The sequence below is a fragment of the Rhinatrema bivittatum genome, chromosome 3 (assembly GCF_901001135.1).
Source record: "Rhinatrema bivittatum chromosome 3, aRhiBiv1.1, whole genome shotgun sequence".
Taxonomy (NCBI): domain Eukaryota; kingdom Metazoa; phylum Chordata; class Amphibia; order Gymnophiona; family Rhinatrematidae; genus Rhinatrema; species Rhinatrema bivittatum.
In genome coordinates, this window is record NC_042617.1 from 510602966 (window position 1) to 510629051 (window position 26086).

Genomic DNA, 26086 nt, shown 5'->3' on the forward strand with positions numbered 1-26086 from the left:
CGTCTAGGTACAGATGTACTAGGATACCCTCCTTGCGGAGGGCCGCCGCAACCACTACCATGATCTTTGTGAAGGTCCGAGGTGCGGTCGCCAAACCGAAGGGAAGCGCCTTGAACTGAAAGTGTTGACCGAGAATCTTGAAGCGAAGATACTGCCAGTGAGCCGGCAGGATGGGAATGTGCAAGTACGCTTCCGAGAGGTCCAGTGAAGCGAGGAATTCTCCCTTGTGCACTGCGGCAATCACTGATCGGAGAGTCTCCATGCGGAACCGGGTGATCCTGAGGGCCTTGTTTACCTCCTTCAAGTCCAGGATGGGGCGAAAGGAACCGTCCTTTTTGGGAGCGATGAAGTAAATGGAATAGTGGCCCAAGCCCACGTCGAAGGGGACGGGAACGATGGCCCCTATTTCCTGCAGTCGGTCTAGTGTTTGTTGAACCGCTATCCTCTTGAGATCCGAACCGCAGGGGGAGAAGATGAACCGGTCCCTCGGGGGGCGGACAAATTCCAAGGCGTAACCGTCTCTTATGTTGTCCAGCACCCACTGGTCCGTGGAGATAACTGCCCACTCCTCGTAGAAGAGTGGGCTCCTTTGGCATCATTGGGATGACTTTGTGGGCGGAATTCCCTGCCCTGGACCCTCTCTCGCGGGCCTCCGCCCACGAAAGGAACGAGACCAAGGCTGGGGTCTTGTCTGCTGTGTCCGGGAAGCGGACTGTCGGTAAGACCTATAACGTCGCTGTGCCCTGGTTCTACCGGAAGAAAATGATCTGAAGGAACGCTGTCTATCCTCCGGCAGCCGATGCACCGAATTTTCCCCCAGGGACTTGATGATCTGATCCAGGTCCTCTCCAAATAAGAACTTCCCCCGAAAGGGGAGGGAGCCAAGGCTCGACTTGGAGGAAGCATCCGCTGCCCAGTTGAGAAGCCACAAGAGCCATCGAGCTGCTACAACCGAAACCATGGACCTCGCCATTACGCGAAAAAGATCATACAGGGCGTCCGCCCCGTATGCTATGGCAGATTCCAGCTGGTCCGCCTGGGCGGCCTCTTCGGGGGGCAATTCCTGAGAGGTGAGAAGCTGCTGTACCCAGAGTAAGCTGGCCCTTTGCGCGAGCGAACTGCACATCACGGCCCGCATACCCAGGGCGGAGACTTCGAAGACCCTCTTGAGGAAGGTCTCTAGTTTACGGTCCTGCGTATCCCGCAGGGCCGTTCCCCCCGTGACCGGGATGGTTGTCCTCTTGGTCACTGCCGACACCGTTGAGTCCACCTTGGGAACCTTGATAAGATCCAAAAAATCCTCAGGGAGCGGGTATAGCTTTTCCATGGCACGTGTGACTTTCAACGATGCCTCGGGAGTGTCCCACTCCCTGGTGAGAAGCTGTAGGAAGGACTCATGAATAGGGAAAGCCCTTGCTCTAGGACGGAGGGCGGCAAGTACTGGATCTCCTTTGCGAGACGAGGTGGCGACGGCAGGAGCCACAGGGATCGGCGGATCTGGAGGTGGGTCGAGGTCCAGCTCCTGAATAATTTGGTAGATGAGTTCATCCAGCTCTTCTTTTTGAAAAATCCGTAGGGCTCGAGGGTCGTCCCCCTCCGTATGTCCATCCGGATGCGCCTCCGGGGGTTCCGGGGAGTCGTCTCTCACCGGCGAAGCCGCCCCCGTGGTACGCCGGGGTGGCATGCGAGAGGGACCCGGCAGGGATCCAGGCGTAACGGACGAGGCGGTGAGACCAACAGCAAGTTTAGGAACCTTGGGGGGAGGGGCCCCCAGGGGATTAGGGGCCTGCGCTCCCATACCCTGCAAATAAGCCATGTGCATTGCCAGAATAAAGTCAGGTGAGAAAAACGGAGAGCTGATTGGAATCCCTGGGGGGGGACCGTCCTGGGAGCCCCGGTCGGGCAAACCTCCCGCCGGGGGCAAAGCCTGTTGAGAGCCAGTACAACCAATCCTGTCTGCATCTGGGAGCGAGTCCGTCTCACGCTGACCCCCTAAAATGGCCGCCGTTCCCGCCAAAGGCGGCGTCGTGGCCGGCCCGCGCCACCCGGGCTGAGGAGGAGGCAGGTCCGAAATCGCACCGGAGGACTGCAGGGTGCCTTCCCCGTCGGGGAAGCACCGCTCACAAAGCCCCTCCCTCGGAAATTGATTTCCCGGCTCGCCGCAGGCATCACACACCTCGAGGACCGCGGCATGTCAGCACCGGGAAAAAGAAAAGCCTCGGGGGGGGGGGCCCAAAGATGAGCTAGTGCCGCGGGGGGGGCCTGGAAATGGCCCTAACAACCCGCCGAGGGGTCCAGTAACTGCGGGGGAAACACCCGTTTTAGTTGAGCACACACCCACGGGCGGAGCTTGCGAACCGCGGGACCCCCAAAGATGCGTGGAGCGGCCGGAACCACCGGCATCCACGGGGCACCACCAAAAGAAGCAAACCTGTGGAGAAAGAAACTCTAAAAACTTCCACTTACCCCAACGGAAGAGGAAAGGAGTACAGAATAGAGAAGGCAAAGCCACAGACACACGCCTCCTCAAAAATTGAAAACTTTTTTTTTTTTTTTTAAACTTTAAGGATCCAAAATGAAGAGAACATAAGACAGGGAAATACTGTGGAGAAAAAGAAAGAAATAACTAAAAATGAAGAAACTCTGTCAATCTGGGGGAGCTAGTGGATCCCCCCACTCGCATCTGCTGGAGTCAGAAGAATACTGAGCTCCAGCAGAGGGTGCACTACTCTATATGCTGACGATCTCAAACTCTGTTCTGACTCCATCTGCTGGTCAGGGGATATAACCCACTGTCTGGACTGATCCAGGTATGTACAGGGAACAACCCATTACAGAGCTGCTGCTGCTGCCCCGACACAAACCAGGTGCAACATCAGCCTGTGGGAGGGAAGGGAAGTGTAAAGAGTATTTTAAGATGACGACAGGTAAATCCATATGGCAGACTACTTTCAGGTGGGTCCCACAGATACTCGGTGATAAAGGACTTGCCAAGAGTCGGAGGCATGAGGGGGTGGGGGGTAGATGGGGGCTGTTTCCACACGTATCCATGTTCTCTCTTGACTCACAATCCAGCACTTTAACCTAGGGATCCCCAAACTCCGTCCTGGAGGGATGCAACCCAGTCATGGTTTTCGGGATTTCCACGATGAATATGCATGAGATCTATTTGTATATGGGAGAGGTAGGGCAGGGCATGCAAATACAGCTCATGCATATTCATCGTGAAAATCCCGAAAACCGTGACTGGGTCGTAGCCCACAAGGGAGAGAGAGTGTGGGGACCCCAAGTTACCTATTCTAGTGCTTCTTCAAGGCAATGCAGTTCTTGTAAGTGCTGGAGCTCCAGAGCAGAGAACCTCGTAAGGTGGTCACAATGCAGGGATCATCACAGAAAGATGTACCATATGGTTATCGGCCAAATGTGCCCTTGCATTATGCTCAAGTGCAGTAAAACATAACTGGGCAGGGGCATTTGCTTTATTAAAAAAAATAAAAAAATTTGCCCTTTTCGGACACTGGCTCTCCAACCAAGTCAAAAGGAGGAGGAAACTGCCTTCAGACTGGGACACAATGCAACAAATCATCTGGAGGCCACATCACTGAAAGGACATAGAAAAGGTAGAGACAATCCATAAAAGAACTACCAAAATGGCCCAGAATCTGCACCATGAGCCCTATAAAATAATGCTGAAGGACCCATATATGTATTCTCTTAGGGGTAGATTTTTAAAAAAATATGCGCGCGCACACACATGGACGCGTGATTTTATAACATGCACGCGCCGGTGTGCGCATGTTACAAAATTGGAGGCAGCACGCGCAAGGGGGGCTACATTTTTGCGATTTTCACGAGGCGACGCATCGGGGCCTTCCCCAGTTCCCTCCCAGTCCTCTCCAATTTAGGAGCAGACTGGGAGGAATTTTCCTACCCCCTACCCTAACCTCCCTTTCCCCTCTCAAACCATTTTTTAAAAATTTTATTACCTTTTATTTTACAAGTTACTTCAGGGCCCGACCTGAAGTAACTTGCGTGCGCCGGCAGCCGACCGGCGTGAGAGGCTCCGGGACAGTGAACAATGGTGCTGTCCCGGTCCGCCCTGCCCCACCCCTTCCAAGAGGCCCGGCGCTTGAGCGAGTCCCCGGCCTCATGGAAGATTCGCCCGGCGCACATAAGGCCCGGCCACGCTCGAAAAGGCAGGGATTTACGCGCGCCGGACATTTAAAATCTGCCCTTTAGAAAGGAGAGATGGGGGAGGGGGTGGAGATATAAAAGACATTCATAGCCTTGAAAGAGGTATAAACAGTACACAAGAAATGAGCATTTTCCAGTGGTGGACCTAGGAAGAAGCTATGGGCTCCAGGCATGCAGGTGCCACGATGTAACATAAGCCTCACCACCTTCAGCTTGTCTCCCACTGATACAGGCTCATCCATCTCCATCCAATCCACGCACTCGCTCTCAGATATCTCCTCCCCCTCCCCCGCCGCCCCAGTTTTGCGTACGAGTCTCTAGGGTGCTGGGTCCTTACCCGAGGTGCTGGGTTTTTACGTGCCGCTTAATGCCCACAATGGAACGAAGGAGTTTGCCGCAGTTTGGCCACAAGCACTTGTACATGATCTTCACAGAGTTCTGCAAGAACAGAAAATAAAAAAAAAAAAAAGAAAAATTGCACACAAGTTAAGTTTTGGCTGGGACTGGAGAGCCCACACATGTTCCCATTTATGGACATTCCCCAAGCCGATCCGTAGCCTCTTGCTGTACCTTTCTCTTGCGTGGGGCCGGCTCGTCCAAGAGGAATGGGTCTGGATCAGTCTCAAAGCCTTCGTCGGCTGGTGGAGAGCCAAAGGCCTCCCCTGAGTACTTGGGGCTGGCCTGGTTGTAAGGAGGCGAGGGTGTGGAGATGCCACTGCCGCCGCTCCAGTGCCCACTGGTGGTGCTGCTGCCGCTATCCGACACATCCCCACTTTCTTTCCACAAGTCGCAGGCTGCCTGGGATGCTGGGGGGAGGGAGAGGAAAAAGAAGGAGCAAAGTTATAAGACACACATATACACCTAAAACAGCGTGAGCATGGCAAGCACAATCGGGCTGATACAGTAAAATGCGCTCAGGCCGAGCGCACAGTTAGCCCCCATTTGGATGCGTGTTTTCAACGCACTATTTTTACCCCCCCCCGAAACTAATAGCGCCCACAACATGCAAATGCATGTTGCGGGCGCTATTAGTTATTCCCGTGCGATTCAGAAAGTAAAATGTGCAGCAAAGCTGCAGGAGTTAATTTCAGCCGGCACCAGGAAATTGTACAGAAAAGCAGTAAAAACTGCTTTTCTGTACACCCTCCAACTTAATATTATAGCAATATTAAGTTGGAGGCCCCAAAAATAAAAAGAAATCTGCCCGCGGCCGCAGGTTGGAAGATCAACGCTCAATTTTGCTGGCATCCATTTTCCGAACCTGTGGCCGTCAGCGGGTTCCACAACCGACGCCGGTAAAATTAAGTGTTGGCTGTCAAACCTGCTGACAGCCGCCGCTTCTGTCAATGAGGAGGCGCTAGTGTCCCTAGCACCTCCTTTTTACCGCGGGCCCTCATTTGCATGCTCTTGCTTACTGAATTGCGCGCCCAGGAGAGTGGCTTGGGTGCGCATCTGGAGAGCGGGTGCTCGCCGGCTCTCCCGCGCATTTTACTGTATCGGCCCGAATGATAGCAGAGGATACTTTGCAGAGAAAGGCCCAGAGAATACATCAATGGATACGTTTCTGGAGGAAGCAAGAACCCCAGGGTACAAGGACAGGTAGACAAAAGGAAAAAGTGCTAAGTCAGGGACTTTACTCCATCTTCACACTTGAGCCAGAAAAAAATCTTTTCACTACTAAAAAAGCCAGCTTCAGGTATGCAAATTGTGTGGGGGAGGGAGGAGGGGTGAATTTGCCTTCATCTGCATTACCCCATGCCCCACTGGAAGAAGGCTGGACTCTAGCCATCTATGGTCTTCTTTCAACCTGCAGCTGGAACTATAACACTAATACTGGACAAGATTTGCTTAGGTTCTTATAAACAAAAGCTTGGTATAAGAGAAGTGTCCTCTCAATGAAGGACCTATGTGGGAAAAAAAATAAAATAAAATCAGCCTCACTCCTTGGAGCACCTATAAATGTTTTTCTTTGCAATTTTTTTCAATAAGGAAGGCTGATAACGTCTTCCCTCCTCCTGTGAAATCGATTCTCACCGTGTCCCTTTCCATCAAGATAGCGCTCCTGCCAGCACTGTCCTTGCCTGACAGGCATCAAAACGCAAAGAACACCTGCCAAAAACTTGTTTGCAAAAGGGTTTCAGATGGCCTCCTGCCTTTAGAGCATGAACCCCAGAGAGAAGGAAGGTCTGCCTCCACAGAACCTCACGATTCGTCTGCAGAGCTGGGGTGCTATATTTTTACGCAGCAAATACAAGCACCTTCAAGGTGAACCAGTTGGGATGTTGGTTTTTTTTTTTGGGGGGGGGGGGGGGGGGGGGGGCGGGTGTTGGCAGAAGGGAAAGAAGCAAGGAGGAGGAGAGAGCTGTCATTTTCAACCACAATATTTTAGGAGGAAACTCCTAGCCTGGGTGCTATGAACAGGACGGTTTCTGTACCTGGCTGCACGGTGTCTCCTCAAGAACAACCTCTGCCTCCTTCCATACACACAGGGAGCATTACCCATGCAACACTCCCAGCTCAAGGAAGGTCAAACTAAAAAAAAAAAAAAGTGTTCCCCCTTTGGTAAAAAACAAAACAAAAAAACCCCCAGTAAACACCCTTTCAGTCCACTGACCTTGGATACTTTCATTGCAGGGTGGGCTCTGTATGAGAGGGCTACAGGACAAGGTGGTCAGCACCATCGCTGCCATCATCTCATCCATTTCCACAGCATCTGACCTCCTGCAGGAGGCAAACATAGGGAAAAGCATACGTTAGGAGGGGCTGGGGGAAGTTGACAACTGAGAAGCAGGATGAAATATTTCAAAAAGACAGACAATCTAGCAAAGGCACTAGGCAATCAGAATCATTCAGTTCATCCAGCATGGAAAAAAAAAACCAACAACCCACAACACCTCTGCAAAAAGGTCTTGCACAACTTTCTAATGTCATCACACACATATGTTAATAATGCTCAATACAACCATCTTACAAAGAGAGTAGCTTTAATGGTCATGTTTTGAGATCAGAATCTCTCCACAATTTGCTCGTGATTCATCCTGAATCAGAACAGACTAGCAAATAGAGGCCAATTTTATGGATATTCAGATGAAAATAAACATTTCACAAATGTATACATATCTGTATTCACTGGGTCGATGAACCAGGTTTTAATTTGCATGTTCTGGCTAAAATCCAGATTTGTACACAAGCCTCCAAGAGTCAGAATTCAACTTTCTGTACTAAGGCAGTTAGAAAATGGTTACAGAATGTATTATCCAGTAGGTGGCAGTGTTGCCTCAGTGAGAAAATTCTCAGGGGAGAAAAAGAAAAAAAAAAAAAAGAATTCTTGTATTAAAATCCTGTTCATTTTGATACTAATGGAGCACTCAACCCTTTTACACAGCCACTGCTTTTCTCACAGCAGGTATTATGATTCAGCAGTCCCTCCGAAAACAGACATAAAAACAGGCAGCATTTTGCTCCAAAAGAGCCTTCAAGCAAATACTTCTGTGCCAAAATAAGTACTCGCTTCCCAGCTGGTTGTAATGAAGACAAGTGTCTCACATTTCAGTACACGGGGAGAGGTCATCAGAGCATCACTTAATATAATAAACTTTAATGCCAAGTTTTAAAAGACTTGTGTGATATTAACAACATTGATACTTAGGGGGGGGGGGGAAACAGAATCACTGAAGTGCTTAGGATTAACTGGTTTGAAGTTTCTGAAGCATGTACACTGTTAAAATATAAAAAAGTTTCCAAAGAGCGGTGCCCGTGGCATTCTCTAAACTGGACAAGACAGACTATGCACTAGGAGTGGCAACAGTTCCTCATTATATAAAATGGGATGCATAAGCATTCGTTCCAATCACACCGCATGGCTAGGCAGCTCAGGAACTTCTACCAGCTCAAGATAAAAAACACGTTTCTTCTGATCCCATCCCTCAGTGACCCTGCACAACCAGCAGGGGCCACCAGAGTAGCAGTGGCCATCTTCCCCTCCCTCGGCAACCTGCTTCCCTCCCTCAAAAGAACAGACTCCAGGCCCACTAAGGTGAATTTTATGTTCTTATGAGGCAATGCGCCAGTGTGTTGGAAATTCTAGGAAGGTAGGTTGCTTGTAGGAAATCTTTGTGGCTCAAGCCCACTTCCAAATTCTTAGAGATCATTGGTAAAGGAACCTTGTGCCTGTTTATGTAGAACATTGCTTCTTGGTTGACAGTTTGGATCAGAATTACTTTTCCTGAAGAAGGATGTGAAAAAAAACCACAACCCAAAAAACCTTTCAAAGCTTAGCTCCAGGAGATATATCTGAAACAGATGTTCTGTTGTCAACCAGATCCCTTGGGTTTAGAAGGAGCACATTTGTGCACACCAACCGTAAGTGCACACATCCATTGACTTATGAAATAGAAGCCAAAGAGGAGCACTTTCTCTCCAGTACATCTGGGTCCAGCCACCACTGGAAAGACCTCTTCATATCTGTGGCGACGCTCACAGGGTGCGACAAGGGCATATGCAACTGATTCTACCGAGCACAGAGGCTTCCACTGGAGTATCCTCATGTCGAGGCAGATCATAGGAACCTCAGGCACTGCTGCCACCAAATGCCTCAGTATAATCAGGACTTCATCTCACTGTAGTAGGATACATAATCCAGTGGGAGGAATGCTGCTTCCTCCTCCAAGGAATCCAACCATGCCCTGATGAATTTTCTCCAAAGACTCAAGTTTTTTTTCGTTCAATGCCCAATTAAGCTCTGGAATTTTCCGCCAGAGGATGTGGTTAGTGCAGTTAGTGTAGCTGGGTTTAAAAAAAGGTTTGGATAAGTTCTTGGAGGAGAAGTCCATTAATTGCTATTAATCAAGTTGACTTAAAGAATAGCCATTGCTATAACTGGCATTAGTAGCATGGGATCTACTTAGTGTTTGGATACTTGCCAGGTACTTGTAGCCTGGATTGGCCACTGTTGGAAACAGAATGCTGGGCTCAATGGATCCTTGGTCTGACCCAGTATGGCAATTTCCTATGTTCTTACAAGGCCCCAGTAAATTTCTCAAACACAGATATTCTATGTTGCCTTACTTGGAAACACTGGCATTTTGACATCAAACTTTCATATGAATGTGTATGTAAAAAAAACCAAACAAAACCCCCCCCCCCCCCCACATTTTTTTTTAAAGTTCTTCTTTGAATATTGTATTAAATAGTTTCCTAACATTTTCTGCACGAGTCAGAATATTAATTACTGGGAAAGGAATGGAAAATTAAAAGAAAAAAAAAAAAAAAGATAGATGTCATGCTGCCTCCATCTCAAGTACTGTATGCAGTTCTGGTCGCTCCATCTCAAAACATATAGTGGAATTAGAAAAGGTACAATAAAGGGCGACCAAAATGATAAAGGGGATGGAACAGCTCTCCTATGAAGAAAGGCTAAACTGGTTAGGGCTCTTCAGCCTGGAGAAAAAACGGCCGACCGAGAGGGGATTATAAGGTCTATAAAATCATGACAGGGGTGAAAAGTAAATGGAATGGTTATTCACCCTCTCAAATAGTACTAGGAGACACGCCATGAAACTAATAGGTAACATATTTCAAACAAATCAGAAAAAAGTATTTTTTCACTCCGAGCACAATTTTACTGTGGAATTTGTTGCCAGAGGATGTGGTGAAGCAGTTAACATAGCTGGGTTTAAAAAAGATTTAGACAGTTTCTCGGAGGAAAAGTCCATAAACCATTATTAAGTATGCAGAGTTAGGAAAGCCACTGCTTATCCCTGGCTATGAGCAAGAAGGATTGCCGATGTTTTAGGTTCTCCTTGGTACTTGTGACCTGGATTGGCCGCTGTTGGGAGACAGGATGCTGGGCTTGATGAACTTTTGGTCTGACCCAGCATGGCATTTCTATGTTCCTTCACTTTCATTTTCTTTGTTTTCCCTTAATTTCCTTTCTCCTCGCCTCCTACTCCATGCTTCTCCCCCCTTCCATAGGTTCCTCATTTTAGACCACCTGCACTACTCCCTCATTCTCTTTTCTCCATCCCTTCACTCCTATTTCTCGTACTGATCCTCATCCCCCATAAGATATTACTGGCTCCCTTCATCTTCCCTTCACCCAGGTGCTGGCCTCCTTCTCTATCACCAATCAAAACACTAGCCTCTTCTCTTCACCCCTACCAATCCACTCTCCTCCCCTTACCCCACTCCCTCCACCGCCGCTGCAGGCTTCCTCGCCGTTAGCCGCTGCTACTCCCAAACTCCACCAGCAGCACTGTGTGTTTATTTACTGTGAGGTTTACGGTGCAAACTTTGACGAGATTGCAGAGTCTGCACTGGCATCATGTGCTTCAAAGGCGGGTGAGCCACACAGTGCTGAAGGACGACATCAGAGTGGTGGTGGTGGTAGTATAGTGAGAAACTCAAGAGAGAGTGTGTGTGTGGGGGGCAGGCAGAAGATAAGGGGCATTTCCCATCATACTGTGGTAGAAGGCAAATTATGTGGCAGCTGCTCTGGCCTCACAGGAAAAAACTGGGGGGGGGGGGGGGGGGCGGCCGAGACTAAAGTCTCAGGATAAGTCATACTTCAACTTTAGAAATTGTCTTTGTGGGTTAAAACTGAGGTCACTGTATTGATCCTTGTTGTCGTCTTTCTGCCATGACCAATATAGAAAATTTAAAAAAAAAAAAAAAGGGAGTTTCATACACCAGCAATCAGTATAGAAACTATTCCCTGCTTTTCAACACAAATGTTGATAACCTTAACTGTAGCATAATCTAGCAAGAGCCATTACCCCCACAAAAAAAAAATCAAACAGGCACAGGACCTAAGAGTGCACCAAAATAAAAAAAAAAAAAAAAAGTGCCACATAAAAGGCTTTCATTTGCAAAAAGATGAAATTGTTACACAGAGAAGGCTGAGGAATGTCTTTCATTGTATTAAAGGATGCAAAGAATGGCTATTATTTTGGAACCAGACTTACCTCTTCTGGTGTTTTAACACTGGAGAAAACGTCACCACTTTACAGCGAAGGAAGGAAGGAAGGAAGGACAGACAGACAGAGCCCCTCTCCTCCTACTACAGGAGTATTTTCCATTCTCTGCTGAAACCTTGAGCAATGCATCCCTTGCTTTCCCAAGCCATTACATGCACATAAAACACACACCTTTTCGGGACATCGATACTGCAGGAGACCGATCTGGGCGTTGCCTGTGGATGGACCGCTGTGCAGTGCTCGGGGGCAGCAGGCAGCGGCATCTCAGCAAGTCGCACATCCTCCATCTTTCTGCAGGCCCGCAGTCCCTGCACCGGGAGAAACACCGTCACCTCGTCGTCCACGTGGTTGTGCTGCTCCACCAGACCGAGGCACGGGTGGCCATTATGTGTGATGCACACCTGCAAGGAGACACCGTCGTTAGCACACCTTGGGCTGCTCTCGGCACGCCGTGGAAATGTCCACCGAGTACATCCATGGCCATACTGTCAAATCAGCGCGGTCTCAGCTCTCAGTGAGACAAAACAGTCAAACCCCGCTCCCCCCCACCCAGATCAAGCCCCAGACAGGCTTCATTCACATAGGGGTAGATTTTAAGAAAGTGCGCCTTCGCGTACTTTTGTTGGCGCACCAGGCGCCAACAAAAGTACGCTTGATTTTAGCAGATACGCGCGTAGCCGCGCGTATCAGCTAAAATCCAGGATCGGCGTGCGCAAGGCTGCCGATGTCATGTAGCCGGCGCGCGCCGAGCCGCGCAGCCTGCCACCATTCCCTCCAAGGCCGCTCCGAAATCGGAGCGGCCTCGGAGGGAACTCGCTTTCGCCCTCCCCTCACCTTCCCCTCCCTTCCTCTATCTAACCCACCCCCCCCGGCCCTATCTAGACCCCCCCCCACCTTTGTCGGGGGATTTACGCCTCCCGGAGGGAGAAGTAAATCCCCGCGCGCCGAGACGCAACCTGGGGGCGGTTCCGGAGGGCGCGGCCACGCCCCCGGACCGCCCCGGGCCAAAACCACGCCCCCGGGCCCGCCCCCGAAACGCCACGTCTCGCCCCCAAAACGCCGCGCTGATCCGACACGCCCCCCTCGAAAAACCCCGGGACTTACGCGAGTCCCGGGGCTCTGCGCGCACGCCGGTAGGCCTATGGAACATAGGCGCTCAAGGCCCTGCTCGCGTAAATCCGGGCGGATTTACGCGAGCAGGGCTTTTAAAATCCGCCTCATAGTGCAAGACCCCTATTGTGCAATGTGACCTGCCCTGATAGGAGTGTATAAACCACAGACATGATTCCCACACCACTGGCACCTGTTTCTGAAATCACCCTGCGTACCACACACACACAGGTTGCATCCCTCCCTCCCAATACTCAGGGTATGCAAAAAACGAAAGACTCATTCAACCTCAAGTTACACATGCGAAACATAGGCAGATCAGACACAAAATAAAGTGACCACAAACTAGAAAGAGAAACTAGCTAACAAGTCAAACCGGAACGCCAGAAAGACAAACTCTGCATACAGTATAACTCAGGCACACGAGAATTGCATTTCTCCTAATATTGTGCACAATCTCAAGCTGAAAGAAAAAAAATTAAGATAAGTTGAAGCCTTTCCAAGAACAACTATGGATAATTATTGGTAAACTGAAGCAACTTTTTAAGTTAGTACAACAAAACAAACTACATCCTGCCAGCAGTCAAGACCATATAACTATAGGCCCATATCCAGTGTCTCAGACAGCACAAGCCGCACAAACACCTGCTGCTGTCCACTTGCTTTTGCTTCTCCTGGCATGCACAATCTATCAGGAGGCAGTGATGACATCTCACTTTTGAAAAAAAATCTTGCGGCCATGAATCAGATTCTGCTTTATTAGAGGCCTTTCCAATTAATACGTGCAACATGTATAAGCCTATGGAGGGAGGAGGAGAGAAAGCTGAAGCAATTCCAAAACAGCTGGCCAATACACAATACAGATCTACAGCAAAGGCAAAGAAGAATATTCTGAGCCTTACCTTCTGTCCCGGGTATAGTTTGAAGCGACTCAGACCTGACAAGCACATGGTCCCGGCACCCTCTTCCTGAAGCTCCTTGTAGCGGCCGTCCTCAACGGACAGGGGGCAAACCGCTCCGGCCACCTCCGGCTGCCAAGCTGCCACCTGTCCTGCAGACAGTGCCCCCTCTGCCACAGAGCTGGGCGTGCAGACACGGGCGCCCAGCAGGGAGCGCTTCCCCAGTCGCTTCGACAGCATGCTCGTCATGGTGACCTGTGTGCCAGCAGGGAACAAGACAGGAAGGAGGTGCTCACACCGGTCATCAGAGAGACACAACAGCAAGCCGCCAGAACCAGCTGCAGAGCTACCAGTCAGAAACTGGCTTCCTCCAGCGGACTCTGGAGCTGGGGAAAGAATGCCATCAGGAGACCTGGACAGATCTTCCCGGCCAGAATACAGCGGAGGCAGAACTCTTTTGTAACAAGGGGGAGCCCACTGAGACACCCACTTACCTCCAATACAAGACAAGGACCGGCAGCTCAGAGCCGTAATCTGGAGATCCTAGATTAGCTCCATTAGCCATTTACTTACTGCATGCCCCTAAGCAAGCGACTTAAACTGCCCCCTTCCCCTCCAAGCTCACCATATGTTATCTGAAGCAGGGGCACTAATCATGTGACTCATCCTGTACAGCATCATGTATTTCTATATAAAAAACGTATACGGCCCTTTATTTCCTCCTCTCTCCCAACAAGTCTAACTTGCCCAGTTAAAAGGATGAAGAAACATTTTAATTGAGAACACCAAACCATGGCCGGTGACCAGGCAGGCCAGACAAAGAATGCAGAAGGAGCTCCACACTGTGATCAAGAACCTGCAGTAAGGGAGATGCTGCAGCTGCCGTCTTAAGATTTATTGGTCTGCAGGGGCCAGTATGGATTTTTGCGCTTTCCATCCCATCTCCCCTATAAGCCTGCTCTAGCAAACCTGCACCCCAAACACACAGAAGATAAATCTTCTTAAGTCAGTGGTTCCCAACCCTGTCCTGGGGACCCCCCCCCCAGCCAGTCAGATTTTCAGGATATCCACAATGAATATGCATGAGAGAAAATGTGCATGTTATGTGCATGCACATTTTCTCTCATGCATATTCATTGTGGATATCCTGAAAACCAGGGCAAACATATCGGACTAAACAATCTAGACATGGGGTACTCAAGCCAGTCCTAGGGACCCCCTCCCCAGTCTGGTTTTCAGGATATCCCTAATAAATATGCATGTGAAATATTTGCATGCACGGGAGTCATGCATATTCATTAGGGATATCCTGAAAACCCGACTGGCTGGCAGACACACAGGACCCCTGCTCTAGACGGCGGGTATGCTGCAAGGTGGAGTCAGAGAATATTGGGTGGTATTTTCCTTTAAGGAGATTAAGAAAGATCAGGTAAAAATTCAGTGAGTGACTGCTTTGGAAATGAAGAAACTTTTACAAGATGCCCTTACCATCACGGTATCTGAAATTTGTAGGCCAGGGACGGGTCCCTTGGTCCCTCCCCTCACATTAAGTGATCTCTCATCACAGCAAGGTATAGTCCTAAAGTGCTCCAAGAAGCAGTAATAAAGTCCTAACTAAGAAAAAAGGAATGAATTCTGGGGTTCTGGCCAATTATCTGCCCATTTCACATTTGCCCTTCGTAAGAGAGGTTAGAGTACCAGCAACTGAGGAAATACATTGGCGAGAGAGAGAGGTAGTCTACCCTTGCCAGTCCAATTTTAGAGCCGGGAATGGTAGGGAAGCAGTTAACATGCAGATGATCCTGATATGGGGGAGGGGGTGCTGGACCTATCCGTTACATGTGAAACCATACATCATGCTATCATGATACAACAGCTGCAGAAAATTGGAACCAGTGGAACTGCCCTACAATGCCCAACTTTTTGTTTGGCCAAGAGGACAGAGGATTTTCTGGAGTGGTATTCAGTCTACTCCATATCCCATTCAGTTTGGAGTAACCCAGGGGGTTACTCCAAACTGTTTAACATCTATATGGCATCAACTGTGAAACGGACTCAGGAATACGGCGTGGACTTTCAGCTGTTTGCGGATAACATTTGTTTCATCTATGGGAAATGACCAGTTGCCTGCGATTATCAGCTGAATGCAAGGTTGCAAGAAATTGTGCTATTGTTAGCCTAGCAGACGTTTTAAGTTGAATCCATCTAAAAATGGAAGCATTATGGGTTAGTATGTGGAGTAGGAGTGTGCACAAAAGAGAGGAGGGGGGGGGGGGGGGGAAGAGAATTTGTGTGTTTGCTATCTATCATGGGTTGTGTGTTACAGCCAAGAGAAGCCTTATGTAGTTTGTGAGTACATCTGGACTCACAGGTTCCCATATACACTCAAATATCACAGGTTGCACAATATGCCTTTGTTTCACTGAGATCTATTCACCAGGTGTGAGCCTTGTTCGATAGGAAAGGTTTACTTATAATAGTGTGTGTGTTAATTATGGGGGAACTTGACTACTGTAGCACTCTTTATCAAAAATGTCTAGCAAAAAAAAAATCTGTTAGATACAGCAATTCATTTGGTTGAGAATTAAAAAAAAAAGACCTCAGACCATATTATTCCTAGACTTTAACAACTGTACTGGCTGCTCCACTAGGAGAGTGCAGTTTAAAATAAGTACATATGGTGATTTTCAAAATATCTTCATAGAGGGACTCCAGGCTATTTAGCAAAGTTGCTGCATCAATATGTACCTCAAAGTCATCACAGCAAGCTGTATTAAGAGTTCCTGGATATCCTTTGATTAGACTTTCAACGATTAGGCAGTTTTGCAAGCTTTGGCCCCAAGTTGTGGAATGTGACTGTGCTGGAGGTAAAAGGAGGAGCTTAATTATTTACAGTTCTGCAAACAGGTGAAAACCTGGTTATTTTCACAAGTATTCAGAGAAGGCTGAGGAACAAGGCTCCTGGAAAGGCTTGTAATGGGGTAAGCTCTATTAGTAGGCGATAGGGTGGGGATTTATGCAATTATTGGGAGATATGTGGGTGGGCTGGACACTATGGGCTGTGATAGGGATTTGTATGTGGGGGGAGGAAGAGAGTGTCAGGATAAGCAGATGTATTGGGGGGGGAAGCATTTTAGTGGCGAGCTGGTTGTTAATTTGTTTTATCTGCTATGTTTATTGCAATTTGCTCTGAGATATGATTATGCATGGGTAATCAAACAGAATAAAATAAATAAACAGAAGTAACAAAAGAAAAATGCAAGAAGAGATTAGATTTCACTGGCTCGACTCCAGAGATGAGACGGTACATTAATTTCTGTTCGCCAGTCATGACTGTACTTTAACTGAACTAATAGTAAATTATTTGCTATATAAAAACAAATTTTTACCAAGACAAGGTCATGAATGAAAAACTACTAACTAAACATTTCCATAATTAGAAGCAGCAGCCCTAAGGGCTGTGGATGCCCATTGCCTTTGAGACCCACTGCCTAGAGTCCATAAAATCAAATATCAGAAGAGCTTCACAGCCACCACCAGTATGCTGCATTCCACCAGCACAAGTTCCCTGCTCCAGACTGAACCCAGACACACATGAGTTAAAACCCACTACGCTCACAAAAGTAGTGACAAGTTGCAAAAAGCGGAATATAAAAACCTATTATAATAGCCAAAGACCTCACATTCTAAGCGATTAAGTGGATATAGAATCTCTGTGTCTCTCCTCAATGGTTTCACAAACTACTCATGTTCTACATTAATAATGGTGCAAAAAGGAAAGACATGACCAACAATGTTTTTGAACCACTAGGTGGTGTTCCAGATCAACATTAAGACAAAGGCTCCTTTGTGACAGACAGCAGAGCAAAAGCCACTGGGGTAAGAAGAGTTGACAGTAAACTTAGAAGTCAAGACATAGGAAAAAACAAAACAAAACACCAAAAGAGCTAAATAAGAGGCCACAGCAGCCAGAATGATAAAAAGACATGACTGGAAGGCACAAAGGTGACCAAGACTTCTAGGAGAACACTGTAGCTGGGAGCATTTTCTGACTTGCATCCAAGTCAGCAAATATGTGAGAGGCCGTCAGGAGGGACCAGGAAACAAGTATAATTCAATGCAACACAAGACCCTACAAAAAGTTATTTTTAAGAGCATAATTATACTGGTTGCAGCACATGTAATCTGAAAACTATATTAAAACAGTTATTGTCTAACAATGGGCATAATTACAATGAGCAGGTGGACCAATTAGGACCTTATCAATGATATAAAATTTATTTTGTATTCTAAGAAAGAACTAAATCAGGGGTGGCCAACTCCGGTCCTCAAGAGCCACAAACAGGCCGGGTTTTCAGGAAACCCACAATGAATATGCACAAAATACATTTGCATACAGTGTATGCAGTGCATAAAATCTCATGCATATTCATTGCAGATACCCTAAAACCAGTTTGTGGCTTTTTGAAGACCGGAGTTGGCCACTCCTGAACTAGATCGAGAACATTAACATCCTGAAGTGCCTGAAAAGAGGTAGATGAAGGAGAAAATAGAATCTAAAGACTGGCAGTGATTAATATGTGTATTTAGCATGACAACCTTTAATTTTGGATGAATGTGGACAGGCGCACTGTCTTATCTTCCTGGGGCTTCACATTTAAATAGGATATTGAGCATTCTTCTTCAACTTCAAGGGGGTAACCTTTAAAGGATGTTCAATACTAGATATGATTATATCAAATATTCATGTAACTATAATAAAAATAACTTATATGTGCAATTCATTTTTGCTACTTAGAATGGCACTATTTAGAGATTTTACATACTGCAGGAATCCCTCAGAACAGTAAAAAAAAAAAAAAAAAAAAAATCCTAGCTACAGAACTGAAGAATGGATCACAGTGGTATCTAACCTCAGGCTGCCGAAAAAACCAGGGGCTTGCATGTAACTGTTCTGTAGGTTACACACACACACACACACACACACACACACACACACACACACACAGGACAGTGGAAATCCTGCTCACATGACCTGAGACTGTATTCTGTGCTAAAAGCCAAAAAGGAATGCCCCTCCCACTTTCAAGGCATAGCACTGACATTGCTGTGCCTCTGAAGTAAACAGAGTGCTGATAAAACTGCTGAAAGCCAAAGGCTCTACCTTCTGGCACAAGAGGAGCAGAGAGATCTATTAACCTGCGTTAATGTTTAATTACAAAAAGCAGGCCCTGAGCCAGAAAACTGCTTGCAGCCTTGACAAGAGCAAGAGAAAGTAAGATGAAGTTCTTGTCTACTAGGAGTACAAAAAAAAAAAAAAAGCAGCTTTAGAGAGAGACTTCTGCCGACACTTGAAGAAACAGACTCATTAAGACCCTGCTTTTTTCATGAGGGTTTTTATTTCCTTTCTGAGAAGTGTGTGTGTTTAAAGAATAAGAGTGTCTTATGCTCAGCAACTCCCACCATCAAGACATGCATGCAGGCAGCGCACATGTAAACCAGGGCATTCTCTATTCTTACCCCTCACCACCCACAAACAGGTCTGATTTTCAGAGCCACCAACATAAGCAAAATGAAGTTGCTTCTTAGACCAGCTACATGCAAATATACTTCATAATCCATCACTGAAGGACGTCCTCAGCCCTGCCCGGTTTGCCCTGTTTCTGCAAATCCCCAAATGCTGCAGCTCAGCAGCAGCATTTGGGGCAGAAGCAGTAGAGTAAATAAAAGGCTTGAGCAGCTGACCAGTGAACTCCAAAAAGGAAACAAAAAACACCCCCAAACAAACATGTGAGCAGGGCTGTGTGGCCTTAACCGGAACACACCTTCTATTCCAATACATTTTACACTGTAAGAAATTAAACAGGTCCAAGCAAGCTTTCCATTCAACTTCAGTCAATCCCCCCCCCCCCAAAATAAAAAAGATAGCTGCTGTTTTGGCATCATGTTTATGCAGCCCTGGCTTGTGCTTCGCAGTTTATTTGCTAGATTGTCACATTCATGAATCAAATTTGGGGGAAAAGCGTGGTATCTTAAGCTATATTTCTCGAAGCTGCTGGGCTGAGCCCAACAGCAGTCATGTACTTGGTGCACAGCCATGATACCTCCATGGGACGGATTTAAAAAACACTAAAACAGCAACAGGAGAAAAGGAAGCAAAGCAGCTTATTCAATCAAGCTGCAGCTAAAAAAAACTTGCCACACAATGAATGAAAGATTTTGAAGGTTATCACTGTTAAAAAGTAAATAAATAAATGAAAAAGGAGAGAAAAAAGTCACACGACAAAACCTTCCCATGGGGGTACATTTGGCCAAAGTCCACAATTTCCCTGGTCAAGTTACTTAGGACCTAGTTCACTTGGGGTTGGGTCAAATTTCTTTGGGTCAAAATTATTTGCCTTGGCCAAACCTGCTTCCATAAAAAAAAAAAAAGGGACACATATGGTAGCGTCCAATCACAGGGATTATTCAAATCTGGGGGGGGGGGGGCTTAATGTATATATTTGTGTTAAAATGGGCTCAAACTTTTTATAAAAGCAGGCACAAGGCAGTCATGCAGAAAGATAAGAAGGCTTGTGAATAGGGCTCCTGGTCACCCGAGTCAGGGCCTAGGGCCCAATATCTAACGGCTCTGCCCTTGGGTCTGCTGTAGCGAGGGGATGCTGCACACTGGAAATTCCTTGTATTCTGTAGACTTAAAATATTTCTAGAGGACAAAATTCTCTCTAATGACAACAGCCAGCTTACAGCCCAAAAGAAAAACAGAAAAGGTTTACTACATGTACAGAGCAGATGTAAGACATAGGCAGGGGCATCTTTCCTGTGTTTGCAAAAGCTAGTTTTAATCTATTTTATGATTCTAAAAAATATTTTTGTACTTTTCAGTCAATGTAGATTTTATTTTGCCCATAATAAAAATTATTTATGAAACAGCAATTTAATCTAGCAGAAACTTAATTCACAATAGACTTTCTGGGACAGAACAGGAGATTGCCACCGGAACAGCTGTCACACATTATGGAGACCTCCGCCCAAAGGAAATAGTCACCAACTCCTACAATTTAATCCTGTGAACTGAGTTTTTCATAGGATACCACAGTAACATGGATGAACCCGCTGCTGCAAGCAGAGATTGTGCTGAAGTTTGGGGAAAACCACCAAGCTATGGAGATTCCAATTCGCACTATAGAGTTTGTCCACAGGAAAAAAAGAAACAAAAAAAACACTGCATTGTGCCTGACTGGATTACATCAAAGCCATCACTTGGACAACTGCACAAAAGTTAAAAGGCATGCTATGGGGTACAAAAAGAGTTTTACAGTTCTGGGCCTGGCAAGTAATGCAAACATGTGGCACTGCATGTGTGTGTACTGGGCTAGCACACAAACCCAGCAGCCACTAGCATGTATATCTGTACAACCTATGAATACTTACTGTGCAATGCCCCTCTTTTGCAGAATTACTAAACCATGCCCTGCACAACAAGCAGGGAGGCATGGCCTCACCCAAGAAGGAACTACCATAAGAACTCTAACTGTGCTGCTACAACTACTGAACCTATGCTCCAGTAAAGTTTTTTTTTTTTTAATAAGTCAGTCATTCTTAAAAATCAGAGTGCCAAATTAAAGTAGCTCAAAAACTGTCACATTCAAAAGTAGGATACACAAATTTTTCATCTTCCAAACTTAAAGTATTCGGGCCACATTTTAAACAACCGCTACCAAAGATTAATTAGTCACATCATCCCACATTTTAAATTCTAATGTTAAAATTTTAAGACAAGAAAAGACATTTCCTAAGTCTGTATTTGTGGGGGGGGGGGGGGGGGGGGGGGGGGGGGGGGGGGGAAGCAGCGTTCTTAATTGCTGTATTGGTCCTGGAGAAAGCAGCTTCTTTGCAGGCCACAGTAGTCTCTCTCTGGACCAATCCAAGAATTACCCAAAAAAGAGGGTGTTAAACCCAAGACTACTTGGGTTCACTCTTTTGGTCATATTTGAAAAAGGAACCCATATGGTCTTGAATGCTTCTAATGACATCTTTCTATAACTTTATGCTGGTCCCATATAAATATATCCAGAATAGCAGAGAACAGCAGTTATAATGGGAAAACAAAATTTTGCAAAGAAAAACCCTAGGACCCTAAGCAGATTGGGGGGGGTGTTATTTTTAGTGGTACTTCATGTTTCATTGTAAATTTTTGCTCTCTTTAATGCAGATGAAGTTATTCATCATGGTGCAAAACTCTGCAGGTTCAAGTCAACTCTGTAAATGTGCATATATTTACAGTTGCAAGAAAGAAAAAGGACTGACATACAGAGCCTTCTAGATCTAGTCACTGTAAAAGTCCGGAATGAAGCCTTTTTTTTTTAATTTCACCACATTTTCAGAGTGCAAAATAAGCTTACCATTGTATTCTCTCTGCCTGAATATTTTTTTTAACTCATTTTCCTCTGTGCTGCAGCAGCAAAGAGATGCAATAGCATTAGCCTATCCCCCTTGTCAATTCCTGAGGAAATGCCCCTGATAGAAATTGCTTTCCTTTGCAGGCGCATCATTTTATCAGGCTTCATGGTGTCCTTTTAAAAACTGTCACTTTTTAGTCTCAAGCGGAGCAGGACTGGAGAGGTTTCACCGAGTGAGCTACTGTCCCCGTTTTCTACCCAGGGCTGGAATCTTAAAATTCAGTTTATCAGTTTATCACCTGGTTAGATGCCAATCCAGTCTGTCCATCCTAAATATCCGAAGCGAGCCCGATGTACTATGCATTTTTTCCGGCAGAAACAAAATGAGAAAACCTCTTTAGTGCATCAGGTCTGCAAGAGTTTGCACTAAAACTGGGAGACCGGCGAAATTCTCTCCGCTCATACGGATTCTGATAACTTTACTCTTGTGCACGTAGAAAGCGCGCCGATTCCAGCTCTGCGACCTAAACATGCACAAGCAAGCCCGGCGGCACAGCGAGGCTCCACCTATGCCCCACAACCAGAAGTCCGATACAGCAGGAACAACTGCCGGAGAGGCGGGGGTATGAGCCGGCTCCCAGGCCGCGGGAGGAGGAGCTTCACCGAGAGGAGGGAATTTCTAACCAGGCTGCCAAAACCATCCACGCCCCCCTTCAAAGGCAGCAGCAGCACCTTATCCAGAAAAGAGCTGCACCCAAGCACAAACAGAGGCAAGGAATGCCGGCCGGGCGAGGGGCAAAGTTTGTAAGGGGACGAGGAGGAATCTCCTGGCGCTGCCCGCCAACCTCTCCCGCCCGAGCCACCAATGCAACTGCAATCGGTACCGGGACAGCACCCAGAAACACGTTAACCCCCCCGATCCTAAACTGCCCCAAAAAAAAAAAAAGGGGGGGGGGGGAGGGAATAAAGAAACAGCTCTTATGCACAGATCCCGGGAGCCTGTGCACGGAGTTCCTCCTAGATCCCCACGCGCCCTGCCAGTCCTGGCACTACCCAGCCGGGTATCAGGCGCCCAGAGCACCGCCGTCACGCCCACCCGTGCCCAGCACCCAAATCCAGCCACAACCGCAGATTCCCGGACCCTCCAGCGCGCTGCGACCCGCTCAAAAGGAAAAGAAAAGAAAGCCTTCCCCTCCCGTGCCAGTAGCCACATGCCTAGCCCCGCACTCACCTGCACGTTTGTCCGGCCGCTGCAAACACTCGCAGGCTCCTTTCTGAATTGAGCTCTCCTCGTCTAGGTTTTTTTTTTTTTTTTTTTTAAACCCTCCCCGCCTCTCTCTCTCTCTCGCTCGCTCTCTCTCTCTCCCTTTGCCAGCGCGCCGAGCCTCCCGTGAAAAGTACACAAGCGCCTCACGTACGGCAGCCGCCCAAACCCGGCCTGGAGCACGCGCCGGCGCTGTGGCCTCTCAGCACCCGCACGGCTGCCTCCGTATGCCGCCCCCCCCCCCCCCAAAAAAAACAGGCGCTTCAGTCTTCCCGCCCCCAGACTCCTTATCCAGCCTGGGACTCAGGGGAACGACGTTGAGCGACAGTGCTCGGGGCAAGGAGCCGGCTCCCGCAGAAACTCCATGCCAGGGTTTAGCTTTCTCTTGTAATATATGTGTCGATAGACTTTTTTTTTTCTCTCTCTCTTTTTCCCTCCTCCTCCTGCCGGCCGGGTTAAAGCTCCTCTGGAAGCTCTAGTTGTAAACAAGTTCCCCACATGCTCAACCCTCGACCAGTGATTGGCTGCCCGGCTGCCATTTACGCACACGCCCACCCTAGAAAGGAGAAAATAAACACCGGGTGCGATTTTATTCCCTGCACTCCCAGGGAGCCGCGAGAAACGCCCCCGGCCCCAGCAGGAGGGGTCGTCTGCAAGCTGCTTCCATTAGCAAATGCAAAAGCCCGCGTCTGCCTTTACTCTTGCGGCCTTCGTGCATAAAAATTATGTTTCGGTGTAACGATTGCACATAGAATAAATCATGCATTGCAAATATTCACTGCATGGTATTAATAAAAAAAAAAAAGTGCCTTAAAACTGATTGGTCTTTTTTTTTTTCTGGAGGAGGAAAGGGAGGGAGTGGCTTTTGGCAAAGAAAAATGATTTATTTTTCTGTTTGGCTCCACAAGATGTTTGTCCCGCTTTTTTTGGGTTGATTTTTTTTATGTGTGTGCGTAGCAGAAAGCGAACGGGGAGCGATCATTTTGAGACTGCGTCCTTCGTTAGGAAAGAGTCCTATTCAAAATCTTTATATAAATTCATTTTTAGTAAAAATTCAAATTCTACGCCTTTTTTTAAAACCAGAATTTTGTAAAAAAGAAAGCAAGAAAAGAAAGGCGGACAACGGAATATAGACGCAGGGGTACAAGAAGGGATAGGGTTGGCTCATTTATGTTAGAGACTAACACATGCCTTTGAACCGAGAAAAACTGCTAGTTTTCCAGCGCTATTGATAAATGACCAGAGCCATTCGCTGGACTCACGTTATTGTAATACAATAATAGTTTTGCACCAAGCACAGGGTGTTCACGTCTAGTCATATAGAAGACATGTACTAAAGTTTATGCCCTATGATTAATTTTATTCCATTGGCTGTGAATGTATTTTGCGGCATTCACCCCCGACCCCATTAGACTGGGGAGAAAAATTTAGCTGTTGAAATCGGTACGCGATTACCGTCCTCGTTTCACAGTATTGTTTCCGCTTCAAGTTAAAAGTTAGCTCCTGACTACTGCTTTAAAGTGGCCCACTGCCACAAGCGAAGGGCATTAGAACATATGATTTGGTGGGAATGAGGGGCAAGTCTTAAGATAGTGAACTGCATGTCTGAATAATATTTTGTTTTCTTGTAAACAAGATCAAAGTAGCGGGGGCATTTTAAAATAAATTGCATGTAGTCCATCAATTGGAAGCCAGTTGGCCACCCTACTGTGCTTTGGGACACTGTTGGATGAACACTAAAGGTTCCCAGCACCCGAACATGCTTCCTAAAGTCGTGGTCGCCTTACAACACCTATAAGCATTATAACTCAACAAAGGTTTTGCTTTTTGAGTAGCTGAACCCCCCAACACAAAACAAAATATATTCCAAAGGAACCGCTTTATGAACAGCAAATCTTGCTGCGCGGAGAAGCAAGCTTGGGGAGAGTGGGAGAGGCTGGAAGGGGTGGAGACTGCAGCGTGCCATTTAAAGGGCCGGCGGAAAAAGCCCCTGCTCGCTGTGTACGTGCAGAGCACCACGTGGAAAGGGAACGGGGTGTTCTCCGCGAAGGGAGTGCAGCCCCCCTGTTCCACGTCCAAGGGGAGGGGGTGCGGGACACTAAAGCAGCAACCGCCCCGAAGACCACCGTATTATTATTAGATATTAGTGGCAGTTTCAAGAGTGCCTATAGCAAAAGAGCTCAATATATTTAAAAACACACACACACATACATAATATTCTTTGCTGACATAAATGCATGCATTGAATTGCATGCACATATGTATTTGCATACAGATATGGACATATAGGCACGGTACTTATGCCTGTTATTCTCCGTTAAGAAAAAAATATCAAAGGACAGCGGAAGTCAGAAAGCAGGTCAGGATTCAGGTCGAGTCCGGCAGTGGCAGCAGCTTCTCCCCGTAGAAGGAGCGGGACGGGAGCTGCAGCAACGAATGTAAACATCGCCGGCTAGTTATACTTCACGTACAAGGCAGCCTGTAAATGGGCGGGAGGAAACTGCGCAGATCCAATGTGTCCCTTGCATTCAGAATGGAATAGTCCTAGCAGGCACGATATGTTACCAGAGGGGAGTATTTTTATGTTGCGCTTATGAACCGATGTACGCCATTTACTTATCACTCCGTGTGGCCCCTGTTTCCTTGCTATTGACTCGCAAGGGCAGACTTCCGCAAAATGAACAAGATTTTATGAGCCACTTGGGAGGGGCTTATGCGCTCGTTTCTCTTCTCTGAGTTTTCTGCGTTTATGAATTTTCTGGTGGGAGGAGGGGTGGTATTGCATGGCTCAATGCAAGTAATAAAGCTCTTCCTGAGAGGGGACGCCAGTTTTTGCCAAATCTTTAGTACGTGCAATGCGGATCTAGTTCAGCTTTTTCTCTGTCAGGAAGGAAGCTGCAGTTGACGATACCGTATTATCGCCCGGGGCAGAATTCTCTTCCATGGGCATCGTGAAGAAGCTCTTGCAGGGGCGTGTCCTTCCTTAAATGTTTGACGATCATCTGCTCAGGGCATTCCATTTAACCTAGGATGTTTATGGTATGCGTGCATTGCGGAAAAAAAAAAAAGAAAAAAACTTGAGAGAAGAGTAGAAAATATTATCCCCTCCACAACCCTTAAAATATGTATTTGTTGGAGGCGGGACGAGGTATAGTTTGCATTAAATAACATGTTTCTGGGCCTTTTTGTGTTTGTTTTAAGCCGGGCGGCACTATTACGTGCCTCAGAAGGTTACGGCTTGCT

The 26086-nt window shown here is 47.1% G+C and overlaps 1 protein-coding gene and 1 long non-coding RNA gene across 4 annotated transcripts in view; one reads left to right on the forward strand and one right to left on the reverse strand.

Annotated features, from left to right (window-relative positions):
* The window catches only part of ZNF395 (zinc finger protein 395), a 37434-nt gene extending 14068 nt beyond the window's left edge, over positions 1-23366 (reverse strand). The window contains exons 1-6 of one of the 3 annotated variants that reach the window (XM_029596188.1): positions 22811-23366; positions 13181-13432; positions 11340-11569; positions 6809-6915; positions 4765-5000; positions 4532-4632 (exon numbers count right to left, since the gene is read on the reverse strand). In XM_029596188.1, the coding sequence (XP_029452048.1) occupies positions 4532-4632; positions 4765-5000; positions 6809-6915; positions 11340-11569; positions 13181-13426 (920 nt within the window). In that variant the 5' untranslated portion in view covers positions 13427-13432; positions 22811-23366. Of the gene's footprint in view, positions 1-4531; positions 4633-4764; positions 5001-6808; positions 6916-11339; positions 11570-13180; positions 13433-21582; positions 22422-22810 lie in introns of those variants that run through there. The other 2 variants (XM_029596189.1, XM_029596187.1) reach the window with 2 other exon arrangements.
* LOC115088176 lies at positions 16109-23083 on the forward strand. Its single transcript, XR_003855720.1, has 2 exons — positions 16109-16158; positions 21393-23083. It is a non-coding gene; the product is annotated as an uncharacterized LOC115088176 (long non-coding RNA).
* Positions 23367-26086: the final 2720 nt, after the last annotated feature.